Source organism: Diorhabda sublineata, chromosome 9 (genome assembly GCF_026230105.1).
Source record: "Diorhabda sublineata isolate icDioSubl1.1 chromosome 9, icDioSubl1.1, whole genome shotgun sequence".
In the NCBI taxonomy this organism is placed as follows: Eukaryota; Metazoa; Arthropoda; class Insecta; order Coleoptera; family Chrysomelidae; genus Diorhabda; species Diorhabda sublineata.
The window spans coordinates 24,546,766-24,573,945 of record NC_079482.1 but is presented as its reverse complement, the minus strand read 5'-3'; the positions used below and the strand labels follow the sequence as shown (position 1 = coordinate 24,573,945).

Below are 27,180 nucleotides of genomic sequence, written 5' to 3'. Positions count from 1 at the left end.
TTATAGTAAACTTCTGATTGAAGAATTTTTTACCTCTTTCCAGCATCTCATCAAAATCGAATATTGAGTAGTATTTATTTTAGTATTTTTTATAATGTTGACATAAACTTCTATCCAAATGAAATCTTTTAGTTCTATCGATTGACAGATGAAGTACTCCATAGTCGAACGCAATATAGTATCCGCATTCCGATTTCACAACACAAACGTTGTTTGATTCCAGCGGTTCATTTCCCATTTCTATTCTCAACTATAAATTTCTGACAGATCATCTTGTACCTTTGTTTTGTCTTCTGTAGAATTATAGATATTAATAATTAAGGAAAATATGGAATATTCAAAGATATTAATAGTGTTTTCATTTTTTGTCTGTTTGAGCGTATCAGGTAAGAAAATTTTAAGCGAACGTAACATTTTGCTATGGGGATATGAGCTCTTGTCATAGTTGGTTTTTTTATATACTACGTTTTTGTTTAACTACATAGTATGAGGATATTGTTGATTAAACAAGAATTATAGTTGATTTTTTCTGATTTTATTTATATTAATAGATCAGACGTTGTTTAACGTATATAATTACCAAAATTTTATCAGAATGTTCATTATAATCCGACTTATGATATTTTCAGAGTCGAATCAACATCTGGTATAGTAGATATTGCCTGGTATTGTAGATATGATTTAATTGTTGTGTATTCTCTTATCTGCAAGTAATACTGTGGTATGATATGAAATGATACATAAAAACACGAAAATTGATCATTCTTTATTATATTTTTACATCTAAAATCAACTTTGTTGTTTCATTGTAATATTCCTAGAACCGTGGGTTTTCACAAACAAGCAGTTAATGATGAATGCATGTCCTTTGTTATAACGTTTTTATTATATATGTTATAATAAAGATGAAGTTTTCTAATAATTTGTTCTCAAATATATTTTATTGTTTTGTTCAATACAATATTTTTATACCAAGATAAAGTGGAAATTTGTACATTATTTATCACATTTTGCAGCACATTTTAGATTATTTATGTATAATATGTTGATTAATAATTTGAATAATTAGTAGTTTTTAAATTGTCTATAAAACAAAATGTTGGTTTTAAGTTCTTTCTAATATCAGCACTCCTATTTATAAAAATAATTTTGATAAGTAATCATAACAACACATATAGTATTGTTTGTTCTCTGTTTGATAAAACTTTTTTGTTGAAAATTACTTTCCAATCTGCTTATTTACATCATCCAACTAGTTCCTTCTCATTTTTGTTTTGTTATTGAGAATTTAGGTAGGGATGAGGTAACTCATTAAAGAACTTATCATTATGTGGTCAAATTATTTATCATGGAAAGTATTTTAGATTGCTTTTGTTGCATTATATCTTCATGCTAAACATTTGAATTAGCTTCGATGCTTTCGTTCACTAGAAACTAGTTTTCCGATGGTAGATTTCATGGTTAATAGTCTCGCTTATTTATCGATTTCTTCAAGTTTCCCAAGTACATGAGAACCTGAAAAAATGTTTTAAAATTTTAGAATTTTATTTCTTCTACCTACTTAAGAAGTAACTAGTTGAGTTCAAATGGTTTTGCTAATGATTAAAATCTGAAACCAATAGGCACACTCAGTGGAAGAAAAGAAAATTTTTATTTAATTTTATGTGTTTTTACTTCTGGCCAGTTAGATTTGTGTTTGTATCTTGTATATCATTCAATAAAGCATCCTTGTAGTATTTTTGACATTGTAGCTGGTTTTTACAGGATCTCATTCTTGATTGGTGAGCCTGCGTTGAAAGTTTCGGTTTTCAGAAAATTATAACTTTTTTGAATATTTTATTTCCATCATATTTATTGTGATTTCTGATATGAGACCTTTTAGATTAGATTAGATGAACTAGGGCGTTAAGTCGTAAATCTAGCTCATTAACATTTTGATCTATTGATCTCTTGTGTACATTGGACTGTTCACCAGTCAGGCAGCAACGACTTTGCTAAGTGAACTGTTTGGGGGATATGCGGTTTAATTCTTCTGGCTCTAAAAACCTTGAATGTAAGTATGGCAGTCTCTATTTATGGATTGCCTCGAATTCACAAAGGAGGCTTTAGGCAGTTTTCTTTGGTTCCTTAGAGAAGTGATAAAAGCTGTTAGGAATTACTAAGATATTCTTCAAATGGTCAGTGTTGTGTTGTTCAATGAAACGAGCTTTTTAGACCAGTTGGTGGAATAGGAAAGAAATATTTTCAATTGTTTCAGACCTGGGATCTTATTTCCTGTTTCTGATTTCTTTTCGTTTTCCGACTTCATTATGATTGTGACTGGATGACTTGTTGGGAAACCTAAGGTTGTGGTCCTATGAAAGGAAATAACCCATCTTTTTTTGTTAGATGATAAAAACTTTATTGTTTGCTCCCATTGAGTTAAAAAAATTTGATGCAGTCCCATAATAGCTTTGACTCAATTTTATCAAGTGCTTGCAGAGCTGCTTTGCTATCTGATAGGATGAATATCTTTGCATTGCGGTAATTACGTTGTGTGCAGCATGTTTGGAAGACATGGTGTCCATGTTATCTATGGGTATCACATATTCCTTTAGATTACTGGGGTGCCTATTCAGGTCGTCGGGTTTCTTGTTCTATGCCTTTATTGCTTCACTTTCTATGAAGGTCTTAAGGGGACAAGTCTAAAATGACTTTAGTGTTGTCGTGGGATATGACCTTGTAACATCTGCTATTGTAACTTATCTAGCAATTGTCTCACAAGTTAATTCACCACATTTTACACTAATGTTTGAATTTATAAAATAACTCTTATATATTATTTTTATTCTCTAAATATCTTTTCTCAAAGCAAATGTGTTGATCAGTTTTTAATTTTTTAGAGAAGGTAGTTCCTCCAGAACCAAATACAAGGGGAACAGCTATAGTTCCTACCAATTCGACATTCAGTCCAATTACCACTTCGAACCCTAATAATACAACTACTATTTCCCCAAAAACAACTACTATTTCCCCAAATACAACTACCATTTCTCCAAATACAACTACTATTTCCCCAAATACAACTACTATTTCCCCAAATACAACTACTATTTCCCCAAATACAACTAGTATTGCCCCTAATACAACCACACCTAATCCAACAACCACTCCTTCTCCAACTACCACTGTTCCAACGTCTACTCCCTCTCCGACACCTCTTCCCAACCCATCTACAGGTAATTGGAGTTTGAATTATGACAAATCGAATTATACTTGTCTGGTAATAGATGCAGCTTTCCAAATTGAATTGTTAGTGGTGAATTCTACATCGAAGAAAATTAACATTCCTGTAAATGCTACGTCTGATGGTAGTTGCGGTAACAATACAGATATTTTGAATTTGAGATGGGATGGAAATGTTATAACAATGAATTTCACCAAAAATGCTACTGAGAAAAAATTCGATTTGGAATTCATCAGGGTATCTTTGAATGGTAAGTTTTTATATTAAAATTCATATATTTCGAAATTACTTTGTATCATATTTATTATCAATCAAAATTTTCAAGTTTATTGCTACTAATTTGTTTTATTCTGCTTTAGAGTCTGTTAATCTTCGTTATGTTTCCCACTCATTTTGATTCTAGCATTTGTCTTTTAAATAAAAACAGTCTCCAATGTTATAACAAGTTAGTACACATTAACTGACAATACAAAATGCTGAATCAATAACTGATCTTGAGTTTGGATCTATGATAATAAATTTAACATATTTTGTACTAGAATTTGAAAAAAGTTCGATTTATTAATTTGGGTTTTTATTGAAATATAACCTTCAAATTAAGTTGCTTTAGTCGGTTCATCAGAATTAATTATTTACTTTAAGATTGAAAGATTACTTGAAAAATCTGATAATTATATGAATTAATAGATCACTCACCACATGCATATCAAAATACCATATTATCTGTCCCTAATTGTGATATATTTTATTGTACAAAAATATAATTGCAATGAAATTATTCACAGCAACATTGAAATTCATAAAATGTAGCTATAACATTTGTTCAAGTCATTTTTATCATTCTATTCACATGAACCCTTTTTAAAAATTTTCTTTTTGAATTCATATAATTAAATATATGTTATTTCATGGTTTATGTAAGCAGTTTTATTTTTTAAATGTTTGGCCACCCTCAATCTATACGAAAATCGCTTTTTTACATAAATATAAATTTTCTAAAATATCTATTACAACATTAATCTAAATAATGTTCATTTTTTTCCTGCAGGTACCAAAAATAACACTTTAATTCACGAGAAACCCGAATTCAAAACTTTATTGGATCATTCGTACAAATGCGCTAAACTTCAAACTCTAAACTTTACCAAGGAACATGAAAATGACACAGTTGCTTATTTACACATTAGTCATGCGCAGTTCCAAGCTTTCTCGAATGTTACAGGACATCATTTCTATGATGGTAAGTATATTTAATTTATTTCATTGACCCCCGCAGTATTTATGTATACGAATCTTCATAAATCTTGAGGAAAAATTGTCATTATTGAATTTCCAAGTTCGAAACTTCTTTTTCAGTTGAATTCCTACTAATGTCGACGAGTTGGGTTTTTTTACTTGCTTTCTTAAAAACAAGAATACAATTTTTTAAATGATTTAAATCATTTTTTGAAAAGCAATCACCAACCAAGGGAAAATAGATTGTTAGTCCTTTAGATATTTTCCCACTTTTCCATCCATAGTAGCAATCCATGAAACTGGATATAGATCAATAGTGAATGTTAAAGATAAAAGTTTCAGTTAAATTTTCCATGGTAATATTTGTTTGACAACATTTACTATTACTCATCAAAATGTTTTCTTCCACTAGATTAGAATCATTTTCCATACGTTCTCAATCTACTGAGGCAACCTCAGAGGCATACTTGAAATTTACAGTATTTAATTTAATAAAACTATTAAATCATTCCATTCAAAAAACTGAAATAAGTAACAAAACTAAGAGAAAAATTTTTTGTTTGCCTCCCAACGGCCACATTGTTTCCATTTTGACAGCATGCTGGAATTTCTGGAACCGTTGGTAATATTTATACTGAACACACTGTATCGTCTTTAAAGACTGAAGAGACAGTTTACCTTCAGTCTCTGAAGATGATGACTGGGTTATCGAAACGCGCATCAGACAGTGTATTTGTGAATGTTTGTGTAAACAGTGTGTTCAGTAAGCTTGTTGGAATGCTGTAGGTTAAGTTAATATTTATACTGTTTATTGAAAACGATTTTTTCGAAATTTTCACGTCACACTAATGTCCAGTGTATCGTTGAATCCGTTTAAATATAATATACATTCTCTTGATAATAAGAAAAAATATTTCAAACCACATTTTTAACTTTGATCAATCTTATCAGTCTACAGAGGCGTCAAATTGATTCAATTTTAGATATGCTTGGGTGATTTACACATTTTTACAGTAAATACTCTTATCTAACGATTAAGTTTATATATAAATGTTTCAAGGTATATTTTTATGAACAATAAATAATTCAAGTTACCGATCAATTTTAGATATGTAGTTTTGTTTATGAAGTTTTGTAATCAACCGTCAAAGTATTGGAATCGTTTTATAGGAGCAAAAAAAACTAAAAAACAGTAAAAATGTACGAAGGTCATTTTTATAAGAGGCCCAAAATATGCGCTTGCTATCAAGTGACTCCCCTGTGGGGCCGGGGGTAGCCTGTAGAGTAGCCTTGCGACTAGCGGACAGGTTGTGTCACTTCTAAGGGGATTCCCCGCCGTTTATTTTATCGTTTGTTACATCTTACAAATAATAGTAAGAAGACGTCTAAAATAGAGTTCAAATGTATTAACTTAGCGAGTCGATAGGGCCGGGGTGACTCTACGATCATGGGGAACTACTATGCTCATAATTTTCTTAACTAAAATTAAAGTGTAGTAGACAAAAAAATTCTTCTACTTTGTACCTCTCGGCCTCAGTTTTTCCTTAGGATAATGATTTTCATTTTTTCTGTGACCTGTTCGCTTTAAATGATTGAAATATTTTGAATTTTACTTGCAAAATTTCATCTATGAACTGATTGTTTTAAATTGATAAATTATTTTCAATTTTCTCTCCTCTTGAATAATTTTCATATTCTTTCCAAAAACTCCTCCTATGATTTCTTAATTGTAACTCCTTGAAAAATATTCAATTTTCTTCCAAAATTTGTCTATTTTATTTCTTTCAACCACCATTTTCCTTAGGATACTGATTATTTGTTTGTTTTTTAATTTTTTCTATGATGTTTATTCTTCTGCTTTGTGTCTCTTAACCTTAATGTTCTTCCTATAATGATCTTGTGCCTCTACTTCCATTTTCTATGATCTGTTATCTTCAATTTTCTGTCAAAATTCGATTATGTAATTGGAGAAAAAAATCTGCGTAATTTTGTAAGCCCTAATTATATACCATATTTCTATTTCCAGCCATCGATTGTGAAGCATCGAATATAACATCGGACGTCGTCCCGATCGTAGTTGGTTGCGTCCTAGCAATTCTTGTAGTGGTAGTATTGGTCGCCTACCTATATGGAAGACGTCGTTGCCAGGCTAGAGGATACCTTTCAATGTGAGTTGCAAAAACACTCCACAGCTCGCAGATAGGGAGTGTCATTAGTGACATTTCGATCTTAATATAAATAAACATTATTAGACGTCGCTTTTTACTCGATTAGTATTCGTTATTTTTTGATATAAAGAAATATAATAAATTAGTTATGATTTGAACTAATACTATACGAGTGAGAAAGTGTGGTCTATTTTTCGAAATTTCATTTTGAGCTTTTCGGGGCTAAACTTATCACTTCGTGTCTTAATTGTAAGAATATGACGAAATATTTTTGTTTGGTAACAGTTTGTTTTTGATTTTTATTCTAATAATATCTCTGGGATTTACCGGATACTTCTTGTTTAATTATAAACGAAATCTATTTTGTCATATTAATTTTATTAAGACGGGCGTTACTACAACATTTACTCATTTTATTGTTTTGACAATTATCTGTTTTTGTTTCGTTTTGGTGTTGGTGATTTTATTTTTTTTGTGCATTGTTATATATATATACGCACTATGATGATTCATTTCCGGAAAAAATTTTTGTTTCTTTCGGTGCTCAAGCAGAATATTAATCTACATATAGAAAAAAAAAATCTCGCAAAGTTTGAGTTCTTAACATCAATTCTCAGTAGGTACTTACAATTTAAATAAAGTTTTACTATTTTTTTTTTTTCAAATTTCTAATATTCACTTTTTACAATAAAGCAAATCAGTGGCTTTAGAAAAAATTTTTTCAAAAACTGTGCTTTAACGACTCCTATTGGTGAACCAAAAAATCTAAAGCGATTTCGAAGAGCATAAAATTCACCACAAGGCCTATTGAATAAACTTTGTGTTAATGACTTGTTGAATTTGCTTTTAACAACGTTTGCGTTATTGTAAAAAGTAGTATTAGAAATTTGAAAAAAAATTTGTAAAACTTTTTAAAGTGTAAGTACTTAAAATTGGTGAGAATTTTTTTTTCTATATGTAGTTTAATGTTTTGCTTGGGTACCAAAAAACTTTTTTGGAAATGGATCACCCTAATATACAAACCTACTTGGTTCAGAGGCGTGAAAATCATTTTGTTTTGGGTTCTATGTCTTCTTATAGATATGTATTATATGTTTCAAATAAAGTTGATTCAATATTTTCAATTACTTTATGATTCTTATTAAATAAAGCTTAGTGTAAATAATAGTTAATTTTAATAATTAGTTTTTGGTCAATTCAATATGTTGAAAACTATCTAACGTATTGATGGTGAGCAGAAACAAAAATTTTTACAATTCTGCACACTGCAATTATTATAGACAATTATTTTTTAAATTTTCCTAGAAAATGAAGCAATTATAATGAGGTTTATTTAATTTATTCATTTCGATAAGTAGAAAAATATTTACTTTTGTGTTTCACCAATTTTTATAGCACACTTCAAAATTCAAAATAATCTTATCAAGCAGTATTTTATCCATCAGATTTTTATCATTTATCTTTTTTTTTCTCATATATCAAACCCATTGTATTCTAAATATTTTTGTGGTGTCATTATTTCAAATATAAAACGAGGTTTAGGACATTCGAACCCCTCCCTCCGTTCTTGTCTATTTTAATTTTTTTACTTATACTTTTATTGAATAATCTAAAACCGAATCAGATAACCAAAAAAAACAAAAGACTAATTTGATTAGTAGTAGACGTCACAAAACTACTCCCCCCCTGGCTACTAATCACACATAGTCACATTTCGGTGATACACTTCCTCCCCATTAACTTGTGACGTAATATATGGATCACCCCTTGTCCATTCGCTTCAAGATATGAAAATATCTTCAATTCCTTGAAAGTTCTTGAGGTTTGTGCCTATTAACCTCAGTTTTCCTTAGGATAATGGTTGTTTGACTATACTAAATTTTTTTCTTTGATCTTCCCTCTTCAAATTATGGAAATATCTTTCAATTATTTCCATGATTCCCTTTAACTTTAAAAAAAATCTTCAATTTTCTTTCTAAATTTGTCTACTTTATGTCTTTCCACCTCATTTTTCGTTAGGATACCGTTTGTTTGTTTGTATTTTAATTTTTTCTAAGATCTTCCCTCTGTAATTTCTGGAAATATTTCCAAATTCCAAATAAAATTTGATTCTGATATTACCATACCCGTACTTGGTTCTTGATGGCAAAATCAATTTTTTTTCACTATAACAATCAAATATACCCCTTTAGATTCACCTATTCCATTAAACGGAATCATTAACTGTAACAGTTTCATGTAATTTTAAAAATTGTTGAATATTGTTTTTAGCATCAAATGAAAAAAGTTATATTCTCCTTACCCCCTTTGCCTATACCATTAAGGAATATTCCGAATCTATAAGATTCTTCAAAAGAGAATCGAAATGAATATAGAAACTGATCCAATTCCCTCCCGAAGATTCTCATAGATTAAGAACATTCCGGAGTATACTATAACTGCGTAATTGTATAGTAAAAGCATAAATTACGCGAGGGACAGAAGAATAGTTCATCTACTCAACGATTCCCAGTGTAATTGCTTCTTACACTAAAAAAATAATTCATCAAATTAAAATTGCGATAGAACAGATATTCATTTCACGCAAATTTGAATAGAATAAGATATTAGATTACTTATAGGTTAAATATAGGAACGGTAGGTATGAAGAAGCCTTATAGCGAATATAAACTTTTGTTTAAAAAAAAAAAATAACTTCCCCTATTTGTTTATTAAAAACAAGCTTTTTGTGTGGATATACGTGGTCAATTTCATCAGAAATCCAAACAAAAAGCCATTATGAATTTTGATATAATATACAGGGTAAAATTTAGATTTTGATTTAATAGATTTTTGTAAAACCCTGTTATTGCTATGGAAGGTAATAGGTCTGAAAAATTTTTCGTATATATACTATATATATATATATTGGCTGTGAGAGCTGTAATTTTTGTGTAACTTGAGCTGAAATAAATTTTCTGGGAAAAGCTTTTGTTTTTGTTGTTTTTATTTTTTATTTCAAACTCCTCCCTATTTGTGCAGCTTAATGGAGTGTGTGCGAGTTTTTAATGGGGAATTGTAAATATACCAGATCCGTATTTTTAAAACTAAAATAGAGGGAGCTTCAAGCTTTTTATATAATATAATGAAGAAATACAATTTTAAACTTTATAGGTTAGATTAGTCTTCTATACTTTTATTTTGGCCAGTCATCAAATATGCTGGAGTGTCAATCGATTTAAACCATTTATGGTTAGAAACCTAAGAGATTATTGAAAGAAAAACTGATTTTAAAAGGAAATTTTAATGAATGGAACTTTAGGAAAATTTCGTAATTTTAAGTTATAAACTTTAATATCAATTAATTGTGAATTTTATATGATTGAATCATATAAAAACCGCGTGTCACATAAGTCAAATTATATAATAGTTTCATTTATTATATTCCAAGAATCTTTCAAAAATATCTATTGTCCTGTGATCGTCAAATCATTTCCAGATATTCGTGAACTCACTCCTCCCAATTTTGGATCTTATTTAACTCGGTTTTCCCATTTCTGAATCTTAAGTTCAGTCCTTCCATTCCTGGAACTGCTTGAAATCAGTCTTTCCATTTCTGGACCTTCTGTAAGTCAATCTTACAATTCATGATTTTTCTTAAAATCAGTCCTCATTTATGAATTGTATCGTCCTAAACTTAGCCACTCATTTCTGGATCTTCCTAACTCAATTCTCTAATTCTTAGTTTTTTTTGTGGAATCTTTCATTCCTGGATATTTTTTGAATCAGTCTTCCCATTTCTGGATCTTCCTAAACTCAATTCCCCATCTTTTTAAAATCAGTTGTCCCATTTATGAATCTTCCTAAACTGAGTACTCCCGAGTACTGGTTTTTTCTAAACTCAGTTTCCACGTTTCTGAAACTCAAGCTGAGTCCTCTCATTTAAGGATCTCCTTAAACTCAGTCTTTCCATGTCTGGACCTTTATCAAATAAGTCTTCCCATTTCTGCACCTTCTTTAAATTAGTCTTCCCGTGTCTGGATCTTCCTAAACTCAGTACTCTTATTCTTGAATCTTTTCTGGTTCTCCTTAAACTCAGTCTTATCATTTCTTGGTCTTTTTTAGCTCAATTTTCCCATTTATGGATCTTCGTAAACGCAGTTCTCTCAATTCCCCAGTTCTGGTCTTCTTTGAAAAAGTCTTCCCATTTCTAGATTTTCTTGAACTTAGTCCTCCTGTTTCTGGATTTACCTTAAATCAGATTTGGATGTTGTTTCTTTTTCTCGAAAGTACACCTAAATAGGAGACGATCCTGAAAATTTAATCTCGATATTTGCAAATCTAGTTGCTCGAGACATTTTTGATTTTTCACTTATTTGTATCTCAGCTTCTATATAACGTAGATTCATGCCCAGTGACATTTTTTGTCAGCAAACCTTCTATTTTCATGAAATATAAAATAGATATTAGATCTAAACTTAGAGCAGGCTTAGATAAACGAATGTTTTGATTAAATTTTACGTGTTCATAAAACACATGTAACGTATTTGAAGTTGACAATCGACCAGCAGCTAATATCTTTTGTCGAGGTATATTTTAATAGAATCTACCCAGGTTTCGCTTAATTGCTCCGTTTTTGTAAAGTTTTAGCTATTTAAAACCAATCAATTTCCCAAAAATAGCCGTTTTTAAATATTAAATTACTCTGTAAGTCCTGTGACTGACACAAACTGACATATGACGTTTATGAAGTACTAACTTTCAAAAGACTATGTGTCAAATTTCATAACATTTCGATTAGTAAAAAAAAGTTACAGTCATTTAAGTGAAGTTATTTATGTTATTTTCAAAACAATTTCGTGTTATTTTATGAAAAAAAAATATTGTAAAAGCTCAGCAATGGCTACGAAAAGTACAACACCGAGACGTTAAAGAAGCGTTGGAATGATTGTATTGATGCTCTTGATGAATAGAATCAATTTTTGGCAAAATTAAAATTTTACTTAGTAAGTCACATCACTCTTTAAGTGATTTAATACTTATTTGAATAACGTTTGCAGTAGATAGTTCTCGATTTAAAAACGCTACGATCGTTCTTTATACAGCTTTATATGTTAATGTGTTCCCTTGTAATTTGAGATTCTGGTATGTTTTCAATATAAAATGGTAAGTAAACTGAAAACATTAACAATTTTTCAGGTTTTCTGATACAAGAAGCGATTCGGATTATATTCCTATGAAAAATCTGTCCTGTTTTAAGTAATTTTCACGATATATATATATATATATGATATATATATATATATATATATATATATATATATATATATATATACATGTATATTAAAATTTTCAAAAACGTCCATATATAAATTTGAATCAGGGTATTTATTACACTGAAATTTATTTTTTATATAAACAGCTGCATTAAAGTATAGGTGTGGGGACAAAAAAATCCATACAAAATGTTTTAAATTTTCATTATCAGTTTTTAAAATATATAGCGATTTTCCAAAAAAGTCCCATTTGGGGACCATGAGATATCTTCTGGCACACATTTACTGGTTGGTTTACGAATGCTAGGTCTGCCTAACCTCTTAGGATCAAAAATTGAAAACGTTATCAAATAGGTTCTTGCTATAACCCTCTTGAACTCAACGAATGGGATTTTCCCATTAGCTTCTTCATGAAGTACATGGGCATTTACAGCAGTCGTGTCTATCAAATTTGTTATAAGAGGAAAATACCATTTCTTACCTCGGGTTTTTATTATTATATTTGTTTATCAGCCAATCTAGTAACTTCCAAGTTACTGCAAAAATATGTTGGTTCTGTTGTAACTAACCTATCAAAATAAAAAACATGCTCAGTAGGGTTGTCAACCAATGAAATGTGTTTTAGAATACCGGAGGCTCCAAGACCTTCAACTGGGAGAGCTCGGTTCTGTTTTCTCTCTGCATGGAAACAGAATCGGCTTACCACGTATAAATTGCTTCAAAATTGATGTCCATAGTATCTGATCATTTGTTCGTCAATGCTTATATTTTTAGCAAAAAGCCCAAACTGTTTATTCATTTTTTCTATCAAAGGAAATGGTTTTGGTTGTTTTCTATATTGGAATCATCATTCAGGTGTAAATTTCTTTTTATTTCTAAATACCTGTTTCTCGGCATACATATTCTTATACGGGGTAAATTTATGTCTTCATCTTCGCACCAATGCTTTTATTCCTGTTGGAGAGAATGGTATCAGAAACAGAAGACACCGACACTTTGCTTAACTTATATACAGCATTAAATGTCTCAAATATTTGAACCTCAGACATTTTTTTGCCTCTTTGATATCTTTTGACTATCCCGCAAGACTTTGGTCAAATCAGCCTGTAGAAAACGAATCACAATTTATAATTGGTGGATGCATCAATAATGGCGGTCGAGTTTACGTGGCTGTAGCACAACGCCGACTGACGCCTGAATGTTAACAATGCCAGAGTGTGTAGTGCGAGTGGAAATTTAGGACCACTCCCACCCCCTTTCTGAAGAACTACATTTATACCTTTATAATGTTGCTTACATATTTCTTGTGGATTTTGAATTTTCTGTCCAATTTTCGCAAACTGACTCCCCTGTTTTCTTTTTTTTGCATTTCTGCTTGACTTACTTTCAGTCGGAATATCTGTCTCAATACGCCGACAGATGTCGTAAACTGTTTGTCTATTTCTATTCTTATAAAGTAAACGAATTTTTCAGATTTTGTTTATAAAACGCATATTTTATTTGCTAAGCTGTCTAAAAATGTACGAATTTTCGTCCCTACACCTACACCTAAAAATCTTGTGGTAAATGCATTCATTTATTTATCAAATTGACAAGTAAATCGAATGAAGAATAAAAAATCAATTATTTATTTATGGATATTATAATAAACAACATAACTAATTTAACTACAAGAGGGTATTTATTATTATATGCTGGGCTTTATATTTAATTTATTTTATTTAAAATTGTAATTTGAGTTTCGTTGATGATATATTATCATTGAAGTGATTTTCGTTGTGATATAACAAAAACAATACACGTAAACAGTACTCTACATACACTTTATTTAATTTAATTAATGATTTAAAAACACAATGGTGACTTTTATGAGTTACCTATTGAAGGAAATTTTTATTACTACTATCAACTCTATACACGTTTACTTCCACTTTTTGATAATTAATTCACGATATTTTTAAAACATATTCTCAAATTTTGCTTTTATAAAACACAAGCGCACTTTATACACTCGTGAACAAAAAAATCGACTCGAGTACGCACCAAACAAACCATCCAAAAATCTCCTTCAAAAGGCACGTTTTCTTTAATGCAACACTCAAAGTCTTCTGTGGACTCGTCCTCTTCTAGAAGAGAACAGAGCCTCATGGTTCGTCGGTCCAATTAACGTGTTCTCGGACAAATCGTAGAAGGGATTAATTTGGGGCCAGAAGCAGGTATTTGGCTTAGGCCTTCTTCTGACTATCCAACCATTCTAAGCTCTTGTTGAACTTGAACACCAGTGAGGGCGCGATTTCTCAGCGATATGCACATTCTTGATGAAAGTTATCAATATCTTTTTAACGACGGTAAAATCTAGAAACAACACTGGCCACTTCTTGTTAACTATGGCCTTGTAGTAATAGGGTGACCGCTTGTGCAGCTTTATCACTTGTTGTATCCGTTTTCAATAAGAATTACCCCTAACCGATTATAATATATTGTTGCACTGTGAAGATTTTATTAAAAAAATACATTTTCGTGTTCAGTTCTTTTGCCAGTGACTTGCGATTACAGGGGTGCCGCTTCGATCGATCTTTTCGCTCACGACTGTAGATTACTCTAACACTAGGACATACAGAAAATATTAGGATGCTATTATGGAATAATTAAATATTTCAATTTCGTTGTGTCAAATAAACATTTCGAAAGCTACTTAGTCACAAAATCGATTTTAAATTCTGTATTTGTAATCTTTGACAGCTTTTATGTCAAGTTTGCAACTTTGACATTTGTAGCCACTAAACAAAATCTAAATACCCAAAGAATGATTGTTCATGTATCGGGGAAAATGACATTTTAGAAGTTGGTACCCGTGTCATCGATGTTGTATTGTTATCAAAATAAGCCAATAGTGTCCGAATATTTCATTTTAACCTTACATTAGGTTTAATTATTTCATTTAATCCCAATAACAGGGGAAGAAACTAGAACGTGGCAACGACGTAAAACATCTACCATATTATTTTACAAACTTATCATAAAAGCCTTTAGATGAATATTAATTTAAATAAATTGTTGTTCGCAAATTAGAAAATCGTGTTTTTAGCGGAAATCAATTATATATAGTCAATATAATTTCAAATATATATACGAGGGTTGTTTTTTTTTCAACCTCCGGTGGATCGTGAAAAGTAATAGACGGGGAAATACACAAAAAATATTTTATTACCAAAAGAAAGGTTTTTTTGTCATAATCACCTTGACGATTAAGGCATTTGTCATATCTTTGAACAATCTTTGCAATACCCTCTCAAAAAATGATTTGATGTGAGTTGTGAGAGTTTGTTTGAGCTCCGCGCCAATGTGGAAGCGCCGCCCTTCAAACCACTGCTACCCACGTTGCTAAGTCGGGACTTTATGATGGGTTTTCGAAAATGTCCAATTGAAATTGCTGAAGAAGTCATTGGGTTACACAAGCGCTCTTCGTTCGTTCGTTCCACAATATGAATCTGCATCAATAGTTGTTCCAAGCTACATAAACTCCACACACACATATTTGACTCCACAAAACAGTTGCCATAATCTGTTGAAGATTCGTTTCCATCCATTGTTGTGATTGTCACAATAAATGTCAAAAAATCTTCTTCATCAGTATTGTAAAGGTCAAGAAACTCCAAAGGTGTAACCAATCGACGATTTCCGATCGATATTTCATTTATGCTGAACCTTCGAGTTTCCCTAACCTCCAGGTTAACAATGTCGTCTGTAGTGGCAGACGTGCGTCCTTGACAGACAGACACTCGACTCATTTTCGTTGCGCTGTTGCCTTCTGCCTGCAAGAAACGTATAACAGACAGCAATTAAAACTTGGCGGGAGAATCAATAACGATAGTCATGTTTATGTGCTGTACTTCGACAGGAAATGACTTGTTGGAATTGAAAGTGAGCGGGGAAGATACGTAGTCGCCTACTTCGCACACCAGTCACCTACCGCATTCCTGGTTATCATACTTTGCGATCAAATTTTGAAAAAAAAAAACAACTCTCCTGTATATTTTGGGAATTTTCAGTTTTCTTATCGAGGTTATGTCAAAATGGGTGAATTTCTTTCAAAACCAATCCACTATTGAACAGTTTTTTTATAAGATATGTTTTGACGTATAATTTTTGTGCGAGGATGATAATTTATAACTAGTTCATTTTCAAATCACTCTCAAGACTGAAAATATAAAACGATTCATATGAAATTGTGATATTATTAGCTTTTCACTATGGACTTAGTTATAAATGTGTTTTAAATTTTTTTTTTCTTTCATGGTACAAACATTTATCACTATCTGTATTTCTTATTATTAATTAGGTTGTATTTAAATAAATATACGAGTATTATAGTTCAATTTTTTCTTTTATTAGCAAAAAAACCAGTAAAAATATTCAAGTCACAAAAAAAATCGTGAATCAAGTTCCAAAAAAAAACATTTTTATGAAATAAATCTCATAGAAATCCGCAATAATTCTTGCAGAAACTTTTTATTATGCTTCAAACGATCCTATGAAGTTTGGTTTGTAATTCTGATTTTCTGTTACAAATACTCACAATATTTGTGCGAGAAAATTATTGAGACTGGCGACACCTCGGAAGATCTGGCAACGTTGTATTTACCGGAAGCTTGACCGATTTATTGCTTCGTCAGTACGAGTTTTAATTCCGTACAAATTACTTTTGACGGTGCAATTAGTGTGTATTAGAATTGGAAGATAATTTCTTACGTACCTCGTAACTTGGTTAAACTATGCCAAAACAACTGAAATTTTCTTTGCAGTACTCGTCAATGTAAACAAAATTACATATTTTATGTATTATATGAATCTAATTTCATGAACAGCATCTGAGCCAGTGCGGCTCTGGTATTTATCTAATCTATTTTAATATTTTCACATTCCGATAAATCAAACTCAAACTTTATTTTTTATTATTCCACTAAATTTGAACAATACTATGAGTTTCTTTACGTTTTATTAGCAAACAATATTAAATTCAATGTTGGATTTGATTAATTTTCCGTCGTCCTGATATAGGATTTGTTCGGTATGTTTCCTGTGTGCATTATTCCCTATCGTGGGCCATTTGGCTGATGAAAGCGACTACCAGGTTGCAAGAAAACCACAAGGAATAAACTGGAAAATGTTGCTTGATTCTGTGAAAAATATTCTTATGTATTAGCTTTGTTCGAGCATCAGATTTCGAATCAGTGAGGGTCTGATTATTTGATTGAATTGCTCATACGTAGTACTTAACCTTTTGTGGTTCTATAATCGAGTCATATAAAACCATGACTTGATTCCTAAACAAACGCGATCTGAGTTGGTTTAGAAACAATTCTAATCGTGATGCGCAAACAAAACTGAAGCCCAGTACACACTTTTTTGCTCCAAAGAACTTTATATTGTCATTATTGTGCAGACCTACCTCTTTTGCTACTATTATTTGTTTTTTCAAGTTTTCTTCTATTTCTTGTTATAAAAGCTATTTTGTTTAAATAATGCTTAGATGAAGCTCAGCTGATAATTCAAACATTGATTTCTATCTAAAATATAATGTGTAATATAATTAATTCATTACTGTATATCTCACCTTGAAGCCTTGTCGATTACTACATTCGATAATTGATTGGTATGTTTCTCTACTGTTGTTGCTTAAATGATGGTTTTATTTTTTATAGATATCAGTTTATATGTTCTTCCCCTATCTTGTCATTATTTTTTCTAAAATATTTATCAAGAACACTTGAAATTTACAAATTCGTGTACCTACTTGAAATCTTATCAATGCAATGGGCGTCAAGGTATTTTTTGATAAGCTCATTTTTATTTTTTTACGAGTTTGGTGATTTCCCCATAATAACATAAAACGAGATATTTTAGTAAATGTGTACAAGCAAAATCAAATAAATTGGAAACAAAAACATCTTGTTGTACTACCTCCAGAAGCACTCCGCTTTTCAAAGCAACAATCTGCAAATCACTTTCTTGGTCTTCGCTCCAATCAGCTGACCTTTTTGACATTTGTTTAGTTATAAAACTATAGGTTTGTTCTTGATAGCTGCACGGGCAGAACTAGTTCAAGAAGTGTTCTTTGCTGCAGAACCAGCGCTAGTGTCGCTGTTCTTAGTAGCAGTGCAAGAGAACTAGCTAAAAGTACTAAAGCGTTTTCTATTATTGTTAATACTATAAGGCCTGAATCAAATACAACGAATGCTCCATTGCTCTCTGCACTATATCGTTCTTTGTATCCAATCGAAATAATTCTATACACTCATGAACTGATCCAGTTCAGTACGGCTACCAAGAACAAACCTTAAAAGTAACTATAGCTTTGTTCGCGTGATTGATTCTGAAGCAATTTAAGAAACGATTCTGTTCTGAATTTTTAGTAAAAATTTCGTTTTCGCGAGTCAATCGACTTCGAATCACTCATAGCAGTTCTATAGTTTTTATTAGGGGATAAAAATTTTAGTTCAGTGGTTTATCGTTCGCAGTAAATGAACATTCTTTATTTGTTCGTAATGGAGCATGCGCATTACAGTGATCTTAAACTGATTCGGAATCGATTCTAAATTTGATCCTCGAACAAAACTAATGTCTACAACTGCAATTAAAAATGACACCAAATTAATATAAACTGTAATTTTGTCTTGCAGAAACTAAAATGTTATATCTTCGGCACATGGGTTTCTTTTTAACTAAATCAAATATAGAAAAAAAATTGTTATTACTATAAATTATTCTATTTTTATGCAAGCTTTGAATTGTCTAATTGTGAGTTGCTTTCTCAAGTGTCTTAAAAAGCTATGGTTTTGTCTTTATGTAGGCAGCGTAGTGAGGTGATGGTTTCTTTATCTTTTTGTTTTGATCTTGTTATTTATTTATAAAACAGATAATTTAAATTTATTATTTACAGAAATAATGAGGAAGACATGCCGTAAAAGTTGTTTGTTTCTATTGGAAACTGTACTTTAAGAATGTTAGGTAATAAATATTTTTATAAAATCACATTATGTTATTTTATTTATACTATAAACTATTTCAATTTAACTAAAATAGCTGTGGACAGAGGAGAGAATTGTTACAAATGTTATCAACATTACAACAGGTCATTTTTCTAATTTAACTAAATATTAGATAAATAATAAAAATCCAAGGAGATTATGAAAAATATAATGGAGGAATGTACAATACAAACACGATTAGAATTATTATGAAATGTTGCTTTTCTGTTGTGAAAATGACACTAGGCGAAAGCCACTCTGTACAAAAAGGTTATCTATGATTTGTAAATCATACTACAATCACCAGTCATCGAACTCGATAAATAAATAGATTTGTTCTTGGCATTAATAGAAGTGTACACCAAAGCGTTCTTTGTAGCAGAACCAGCGCTGTGCTTAGTATCAGTGCTATAGAACTAGTTCGCCTAGTTCACTGTACTGCTTGTACTGGGTCTAGAGTCAGTTCAGCCAGGTCAAAGCTCACTATTTACAACACAATAATCCATCCCGTAGCTACATACGGATGCGAGACATGGACTATGACGACAAGTGAACTGTCGGGAACATAAGATTCTATGAAAGATGTTTGGCCCTTTTTGCGAGAATGGTGCGTGGAGGATTCGGGGGAATGTTGAGCTGAGACAGATATAAGGCGAGCTAGAGTTGATGGCGTTTATTCGCGCATCTGATGTAGAGATTGGAGCCTTTTGATCGATACCCGTGTAGAGCCATGTATGGAGTTCCTGGAGGACGGAGACTGAAAGGTCGTCGGTTAAAGGACGTTGAGGCGGATCTAACCAGGAGGCACTATGCTCAGGACAGAAAGAATTGGCAGTCGATTGTTGAGGATTCTCTGGTTCTTAAAGAACCGTAGCGCCGGTAAATGAAGAAGTTCATATTATTCAAATGATAATAATTTTGTTACTTGTTTGGAACTAGCCCATTTTCAGGAAATTTGTCATTGAGGCTGGTGAAAGTCATTAACGGTATAAAAATTTTAATTTTATTTTTGGGTAGAACTATATGAATAGTTGAATTTGCTTACATTCAATGGGGTTGCAAAGTGCAGTGGATTTTGTTGATCAACTTTCAAATGATAAGTAAAAAGTTGTATATAGACTCGATTTTCTTTAAATTTTTATTCTAATTATATACTTTTAGTTAAAACTACGAGGGACGTCCAGAAAATAACAAAAACTAATATTTATTATATCTAATAGAAGAAAAAATAATTTCAACTACAAAATTAGAATATGTGTTAAAAATTGAAAAAAATACAGGCCAATATAATAATTTTATTTTCACATACCATCTCGCCCCTTCTACTGAAATATTAGTAAAATAAAATCATTTTTATATAAATAAAATAGCACTAATATTTTTATGGACAAGCTTTATAAAGGCATTTCCGGCTGGCGTATTATCAATAATATTAAATAATATAAGAAGTGATTTTAACGTCCTACGCCAATGGTTTGTCTTCGGGAATTGTTGGACTAGCAACTGATGACCCTGAACGAGATCTACCAGCTTCGTCTATGCTGTGATTGGAACCGGAACGAGATACGACTTTAGTCTAAAAATAAAAATATCAAATATTAATAACAAAAAATGTAATACAATATATACAGATATCAATGTGAAGTCTTTAATCGTTTAATTACAGTCTACCAATGTTAAGTTTTAATAGAAACGTCGAGATGAATTATAATAATCACTTTAGGACTTGACGTGTAATGTAGAGTAGAAAAAATTTAGACTTGAATGAAATTATGATTAAAAATCACAATAAACAAATCATTTATAAAGTACTTTTAATAATTATATACCTTCCGTTAACTATGTGAAGACTGAAAATAATTATTCCAGAAGAAATTTTCTTCCAAAAAAATACACTGAAAAAAGACTTGCAAATGTGCAACTGGAGCCATTAAATCATGCCTAATAGCTGCACTGGAAATTATTCTAAATATTCCACCTTCCTATACTCAAAGTGTGCTACACAGAACCCCAAGGTACTGCGAAACCTCTGTGGGGGCTCTGAGAGACTTCAGAGAAAAAAATGAAAACATCTCTGATTATCAACACCGATATTTTTCTTCGATTGTCGTTCTATTACTCTTGGCCAGTAGCGCCTCCAAACACGCATCACTGCTCACGCGTTTATTTGTTAAACAAGTCCAAACCTATCGTTTTAATCATGTTAAAAGATATTAATAAATAAAAATGGAAAGTTTACTTAAAGCCCTTAAACTTGTTGCAACAAATCTTCCAACGAAGACGCATGTTGTAAAAGTTATGAAAAAACTTTTGAAAAAAACTAACCCCTTCCTTTGGTTTAGTGTACAAGGTGATTATATTCTTTATTTAAAGATTAAATAGTTATTAATACGATGGTTAATATGTTGCCTTTTGGGGGGAAGATTGGTTAAAGCTTTTTAGTAAGTAAGCATCATAAACCATTAATAATTGTTAAAGTATTGTTAATAAATTTTTTTTATAGTTGTAAGTAGTTAGAAAATTTGAAAACCAAAAATTTTTCAAATAAATCACTTTGTATATTCTATAGGTTCTAAATAAAGGTGTAATTTAGAATTTTCTGATTTTTTTTAGATGACATGTTACTGAAACCGACTCTGTTTCAATTATAAAAAAAAAATAAAAGTATTGGTTTCGAGTAAAGTTTGCAGCAGTCTCCATACATCAAATATACACTAGTAAAACACAACAAAATGATTTTAAATACCCACATAATAAAAACACAAATTTAATTTGAGAGCTAAAACAAAAAAAAATCAACCCTTAGAGCCGATTATCAAAATAGAGGGAATTAAAAGGACATAAGGACAATTAAATCTGGTTACCGAAGTAAAATTAAAATTTTTTTTCAAAACTTTTCAAATTTCGTGAACAGAGTCGGTTTCAGGAGTCTAGTCTAAGAAAATTATGAACCCCTCCTTTATCTAGACGGTGTTATACAAAAAGAAAATTTACCAGGAAATATTATATTGACGAAAAAGAGATATGCGAAAAAGCTTTCTCTATGAAAGGTTCTTTGGGTTTTTTTTTGGATGGGTTGAGAAAATTTTTCATGTTGGGAAAGGATTTATTGGTTTTGGCCCTGATATAGGAATTACTCCACTGCAGAGTTCTGTGGAATGGTAAAGCGATGTGCACTGCATTAGGTCGTAGAAGAAAGAGACAAAAAAGGGTAACAATGAAAACGAGGAGTAGAAAAGAAAAAGAAAGAAACGCCCGATACAAAAATGAAATTTTTGTTGTTTTTTGGCCTTTTTTGTTGTACACTGAACGCTCCTAATGGAAACCAACGTAATAGTTAAGTGGTTCCAAGTGTCACTTGAAGTTCCATTAACATATCAAGTTACTTACTTTTATTTTATATTCTAACGCCCATAAATATAATAATTTATAGCTTTTGTGTACAATAGGATTTTGGTACTTAAAGCGGTTTGTATTTGTTTAATTAATTACATAAAAAGTAGGTTTTTAATGTTTTAATACAAATAAAAATATGTTCAACCATCATTGGATAGCCCAAAGATACATTACATTAAGAACAATAGAAATACCATAACATCGGTTCAAAAATAACTGGTACTAGAACGTTTCGGAATCGAATACTAAGACAAGTCATCCGTTGATCCGAATATCAACAAAAAACATATGAGGAGAGAAATATTTTTGTAAGGCAGTAGATTTAGAGTTGCAAAACAATTATATAGAGTTGGAAAGGAACAAAAACTGAAGCTACAAAAGAACACATAGAGATGTTTCCACAATTAACCCGTTTATAGAATAAGCACATAGAATAGCAAACAATTATCAATTAAAATGCATTATTAGCAATGGAAATTTTAAATAATGATACCAACCTCATAAAAATTGACAACATTTCCCTAAAACAAAAACCTCGCTGTACATTTCAAACATTATGTTTTGTGATGTTGAAATATCTTTAGATAAAAAAATTATTTTTACCTTAACGTTCTCGTATGCAGATCCTACTTTTTCTTCAAAAGATTTAAAAGATTCGGAATGTCGCATTTGTCCTAATTTATTAGTGATATTTCCAGCTATACCTCCTATAACTGATGAAGTTTTTTGATAACTGTGTAAAAAGAAATGAATTATGTTTTGGTACATTTTAACATAACAACAAAAAAATTAAGAAGGGGGATCAAATAATAAGATGAATTAATATTATATATCTCACACAATCATGTGTGCGGACAATCAGCAACACATTTGAAACCTATTAAAATATCCCAGCTTATCTGCATGCTCCTTATTCACCAGATTCAATTCAATGTGACTTATAACTCTTACGACAAACATAAAACGTCTGAAAGTTAAGCAAATAGAAGCCATTTCAATACAATTGCTTCCAATTGAGAATTCGACATTTGGATAAGTGGGATAAGTCAAATTCAATGTTTTAATAATTTGATTCACCCTATTTTTTGATCTCACTCCGTGTATAAGCGAATACAAACTTTCTACTTACATCGGAGCATCTGTTACAGCTTTTGTTACTTGACCAACTTTAGTTTCTACAGTTTGGTATCTATTAAAAAAATATAGAAATAAAAGAAGATATCATGCAATAATCAAAATGCGTTTCGAACTTTTGCTGATTTGAACATTAACATTAATTAATTAATTAATTAATATATTACTTTTAGATCTATTTCAATTAATACTTGAATAAATAAATTGATAGATAGACTATAAGAAACCGCTACAAATGAACGTGAACGTGTCTTGCATCAGTGGATTCCTTTTTTAATAGATCCAATCCCAAGGGAGTTTAATCTAGGATTGAACAATCATATATTTCAAACGAAATATTAATTCTAATAAGGTACAATGAAATCAAAAAAAAGTAAACTGTAAATCATTGAACCATTAAATAACAAAAAACATGCATTTCCTAATAGAAATTCTATAAACAAAATGAAAGTATTTTGAGAAAGAAAGTGCATAAAATCTTTTGGTAATAAAAAAAAGCCTAATAAAATTTAACCAAATTTACAAATTCCACCTGATTTAAATGAAATCCATTCTTCTCGTTCATTAAAACTTGAATTATAAACAAAATATTTTTATATAAATGAAGTTTATGGTTTCATATTAATCTTTTAATATATTAAGCGATATAAGAAAACAGCTGATCTACATCAACATTACAGCCATGGGGTAAACAATCGACTTTCTCTTATGTACCCGTGTCAGCTTTTCTTGATTTTTCCCGGTAGTTCGGTTGTTTTGTTATATGGACTTCACATATACTTTTCAGTGAAATTAATACTTCGGAAACTAAGAATTTATAATATTATATAAATATAAAAGTATCTATAGATAGATATATAGAAAATCTTAATGACAAAGTAGATCAAACCTAGTCAGCAAAAAGCCTAAAGAAAGTATATGCTGCAACTATTGCACACTATATTTTTTTAAACCTACATTTTTGAAATTAACATTATCTAACACTTACCATATCAAGAGATACAAGCAACTATTAGTCTTACAGGGCCGTCTTTATGCCTAGGGCACCAGGCTCTGGAGGGGGGCAAATAATAGTAAAAAAATAATTTATGCAATGAATCTTGATATAAAATTTCAAAAAATCAGTTATAATATCATTAAAACAAATTGTATCAATAAAAAATTGTCTCAATACTGCATATAAAGTGAAACTTTATACATAACTTGATAAATCTGCACGAATTTATTTATTTCCTACAAAATTATGTAATTTTGTATACCAAGAAATTTTTTTTAGAAAAGGGCCGCCCTCTATGTTAGTCCTGGACCTTGGTCTTGAAAGACGACCTTGAAGTCTCAAAAAGTTTATAACCTCATTACTATTCAAATATTAGCAGGCTAAACTAACGGAAAATTAGTTTTCGGCCGAAAAATAATTATACTTACACATTACTTTCTTTTACATTCTTAATGCCTTGGTTGATGTCATCAGAAACTTCTTTCCATACAGTGATACCTAAATTCCTTTTCAATTCGGCGCTACGACGCATTTTTGATGCCAGTACTGTTCTCAGCGTAGAAATTTCGTCTTCAACTGTGGCCAATTCTTCTCTCCAAAGTCGTTCTTGTTCTTCCTTTTCTTCGCTAGAAAGGTGTGAAAGATCGGGGATCGGGTGCTCCGACACGGCCATAGCTTCTTCTTCTCAAAATAAAATAGAAATTTGTTTGAAATGAATTTGGGAAATTGTGGTAGAAAGTTTGAATAAATTGCTCACTGTAAATCCACCAATAATTACAATTTTATTCGCGAAATTTCAATTTTTAAAATAAAGAAATTGCAACAACTATGTGACAGCAAGTGTACAACTCATCCTAGGATTAAAATATTGTACAATAGACATTGTAATCAGCAGTCCATTCACTAGACTTTGTATTTCTGTTGTACACAACAGAGTTCAATTAAATTAGCATGAAAACATTGGAAATTCGTTAGTAAAAAACTAAACAAGTTTTAATAAACTAGTAGAAAAACGTTGTCAGTTGTAAAAATTGTACGTTGTTATATTACTTACCGTTAGTACTAATATCTAAGTATTTTTTAAAATTACTGTCTTTTGGTAATTTGGCTAAATAAGGTTTAGTAAGATCACAATATGTTACACGCACTTGTTTTTTAAGTTTGTTTCTAAAAAAAGCCCTAACAATCGAATTCGCTCGTTTCACATTAAAAAATTCAGCTTCGACATTAACCGATTCAGATTCTTCTTGAAACGAATACAAACTGCTGTGGTTAACCTCATCAAAATCCAACTGACGCAGATCAAACAAATCTAATTCGTTTTCTAATAAATCGTATTCATCCAAGTCTGGTTCATCTAAACTTGGAGTAGCACTCGAATATTGGGGATTAAAGTAAGGATCTTCAATATATTCTAAATTTTGATCATCATCACTATGCATGTTTCAACTGTCGTGTCAAACATTTTAAGGAAAAATAACTGAGTATACATAAGAACTAAAATGCTTACGCGGATAGAAAGCTATACCGTTGTTTGTTTGGAATGTTACTTTCACTATTTTATAATTTACGCCAATACCTTGACGACCAGCACTACACACAAGCTGATAGTGTCTACCCTACCATACGACGGAATATTCATCTGTTTAGACATTTAGTACAAATACTGTGTTACTGGATTTTATATTTTTTAAAAAACATTATAGGGAACAGAATGGAATAAAATATTGAATCAGTTACTAAAACGAAAATAGAAATTTTTTTAACGTATGAGCTAAACAGTTATATGTATGGCATTAGCGAAATCGTTGATATTTTATATAAATCTTTCTCTTATTCAAATGATTGAAGATAATTTGTATAAATTAAAAAGTATGTAATACTAACAACTATCAATAAACAAAGCAAAATAAGCGTTCATAATTAAAACTCTAAAACAAAAAAATGGAAGCATTTTATTTTTACTCATTAATATGCGTAATTAAATGTATCAGGAAGTTTTTAGTTAATATTATAATTTACTACGGGAGCAACTTACCTAAATAAATATGCTGACACTATCATATTCATAAATATTTTATTACACCATTTAATAATTATAAATCAAATGAAACTCAACGATAAGATATTTCGTAAATAAATTAGATCATCCATAAAAGAAATGAGAAAGTCTATTGTAAATATTCAGCATTACGTTTGTTACTGACCTATCTTTGTCGGTTCATTAGACACTACGAATAAAAAATAAACAAGAACATAAAATTTTAATAATTATTCCAGATAATTCTAACGTTGAAAAATTCATGACAATTTACATGAATGTTCGTTTTTGTTTATGGTAATTTTGTTACTATTACAAATATATTTCCGCAATAGAAAAATTCTTTGACCCTACTGACACGTCATGTGCTAACCTATCGGTTCCTTAGTAATGATTAATTTATATTATCATATTAAGCAAATATTATTTTGCGTTGGATAGGCGTGATTATTGCAAATTAAAACATTTTTTATCATGCACAAAGCAAAGTACAAGAAAATCAACAACACTACAGTGAGTAAGCTATTCAGGCCTACCTGTTGTTGGACTAATGTTGTTCATTTTCAATAAAATGTATTACCTCACTAATAGAAAATAAAAATATTGTCGAAAACAAAAAAATTCTATTTTCTTTTACAATACTTGACACTTTTGACAATGTATCGACTTGTTAGCTGGACACATCAATTTTTTTGT

The 27,180-nt window shown here is 30.7% G+C and overlaps 2 protein-coding genes across 12 annotated transcripts; one reads left to right on the top strand and one right to left on the bottom strand.

Annotated features, from left to right (window-relative positions):
• Positions 1 to 180: 180 nt before the first annotated feature.
• Positions 181 to 18,918, top strand: LOC130449070 (lysosome-associated membrane glycoprotein 2). 2 transcript variants are annotated; one of them, XM_056786724.1, is made up of 5 exons: positions 181 to 386; positions 2,883 to 3,476; positions 4,275 to 4,466; positions 6,489 to 6,630; positions 18,829 to 18,918. In XM_056786724.1, exons 1-5 carry the CDS (start codon positions 329 to 331, stop codon positions 18,851 to 18,853), a joined length of 1,011 nt encoding a protein of 336 aa, XP_056642702.1. In that variant the 5' UTR covers positions 181 to 328; the 3' UTR covers positions 18,854 to 18,918. The 2 variants fall into 2 exon arrangements, with proteins under 2 accessions (XP_056642702.1, XP_056642701.1); XM_056786723.1 differs by lacking the exon at positions 18,829 to 18,918 and adding an exon at positions 11,809 to 12,576 and having other exon boundaries at positions 198 to 386.
• On the bottom strand, positions 16,254 to 27,180 carry LOC130449071 (uncharacterized protein F13E6.1). 10 transcript variants are annotated; one of them, XR_008910417.1, is made up of 8 exons: positions 25,498 to 27,134; positions 24,872 to 25,124; positions 23,442 to 23,501; positions 22,916 to 23,045; positions 17,683 to 20,492; positions 17,503 to 17,633; positions 17,338 to 17,455; positions 16,254 to 17,065 (listed from the first exon to the last, which is right to left on the bottom strand). XR_008910417.1 is itself a non-coding variant. In XM_056786726.1 (6 exons), exons 1-6 carry the CDS (start codon positions 27,043 to 27,045, stop codon positions 20,379 to 20,381), a joined length of 606 nt encoding a protein of 201 aa, XP_056642704.1. In that variant the 5' UTR covers positions 27,046 to 27,180; the 3' UTR covers positions 20,115 to 20,378. The 10 variants fall into 10 exon arrangements, 2 of the variants coding, with proteins under 2 accessions (XP_056642704.1, XP_056642703.1); XR_008910416.1 differs by having other exon boundaries at positions 17,503 to 20,492; XR_008910418.1 differs by having other exon boundaries at positions 16,254 to 17,045; positions 17,503 to 20,492.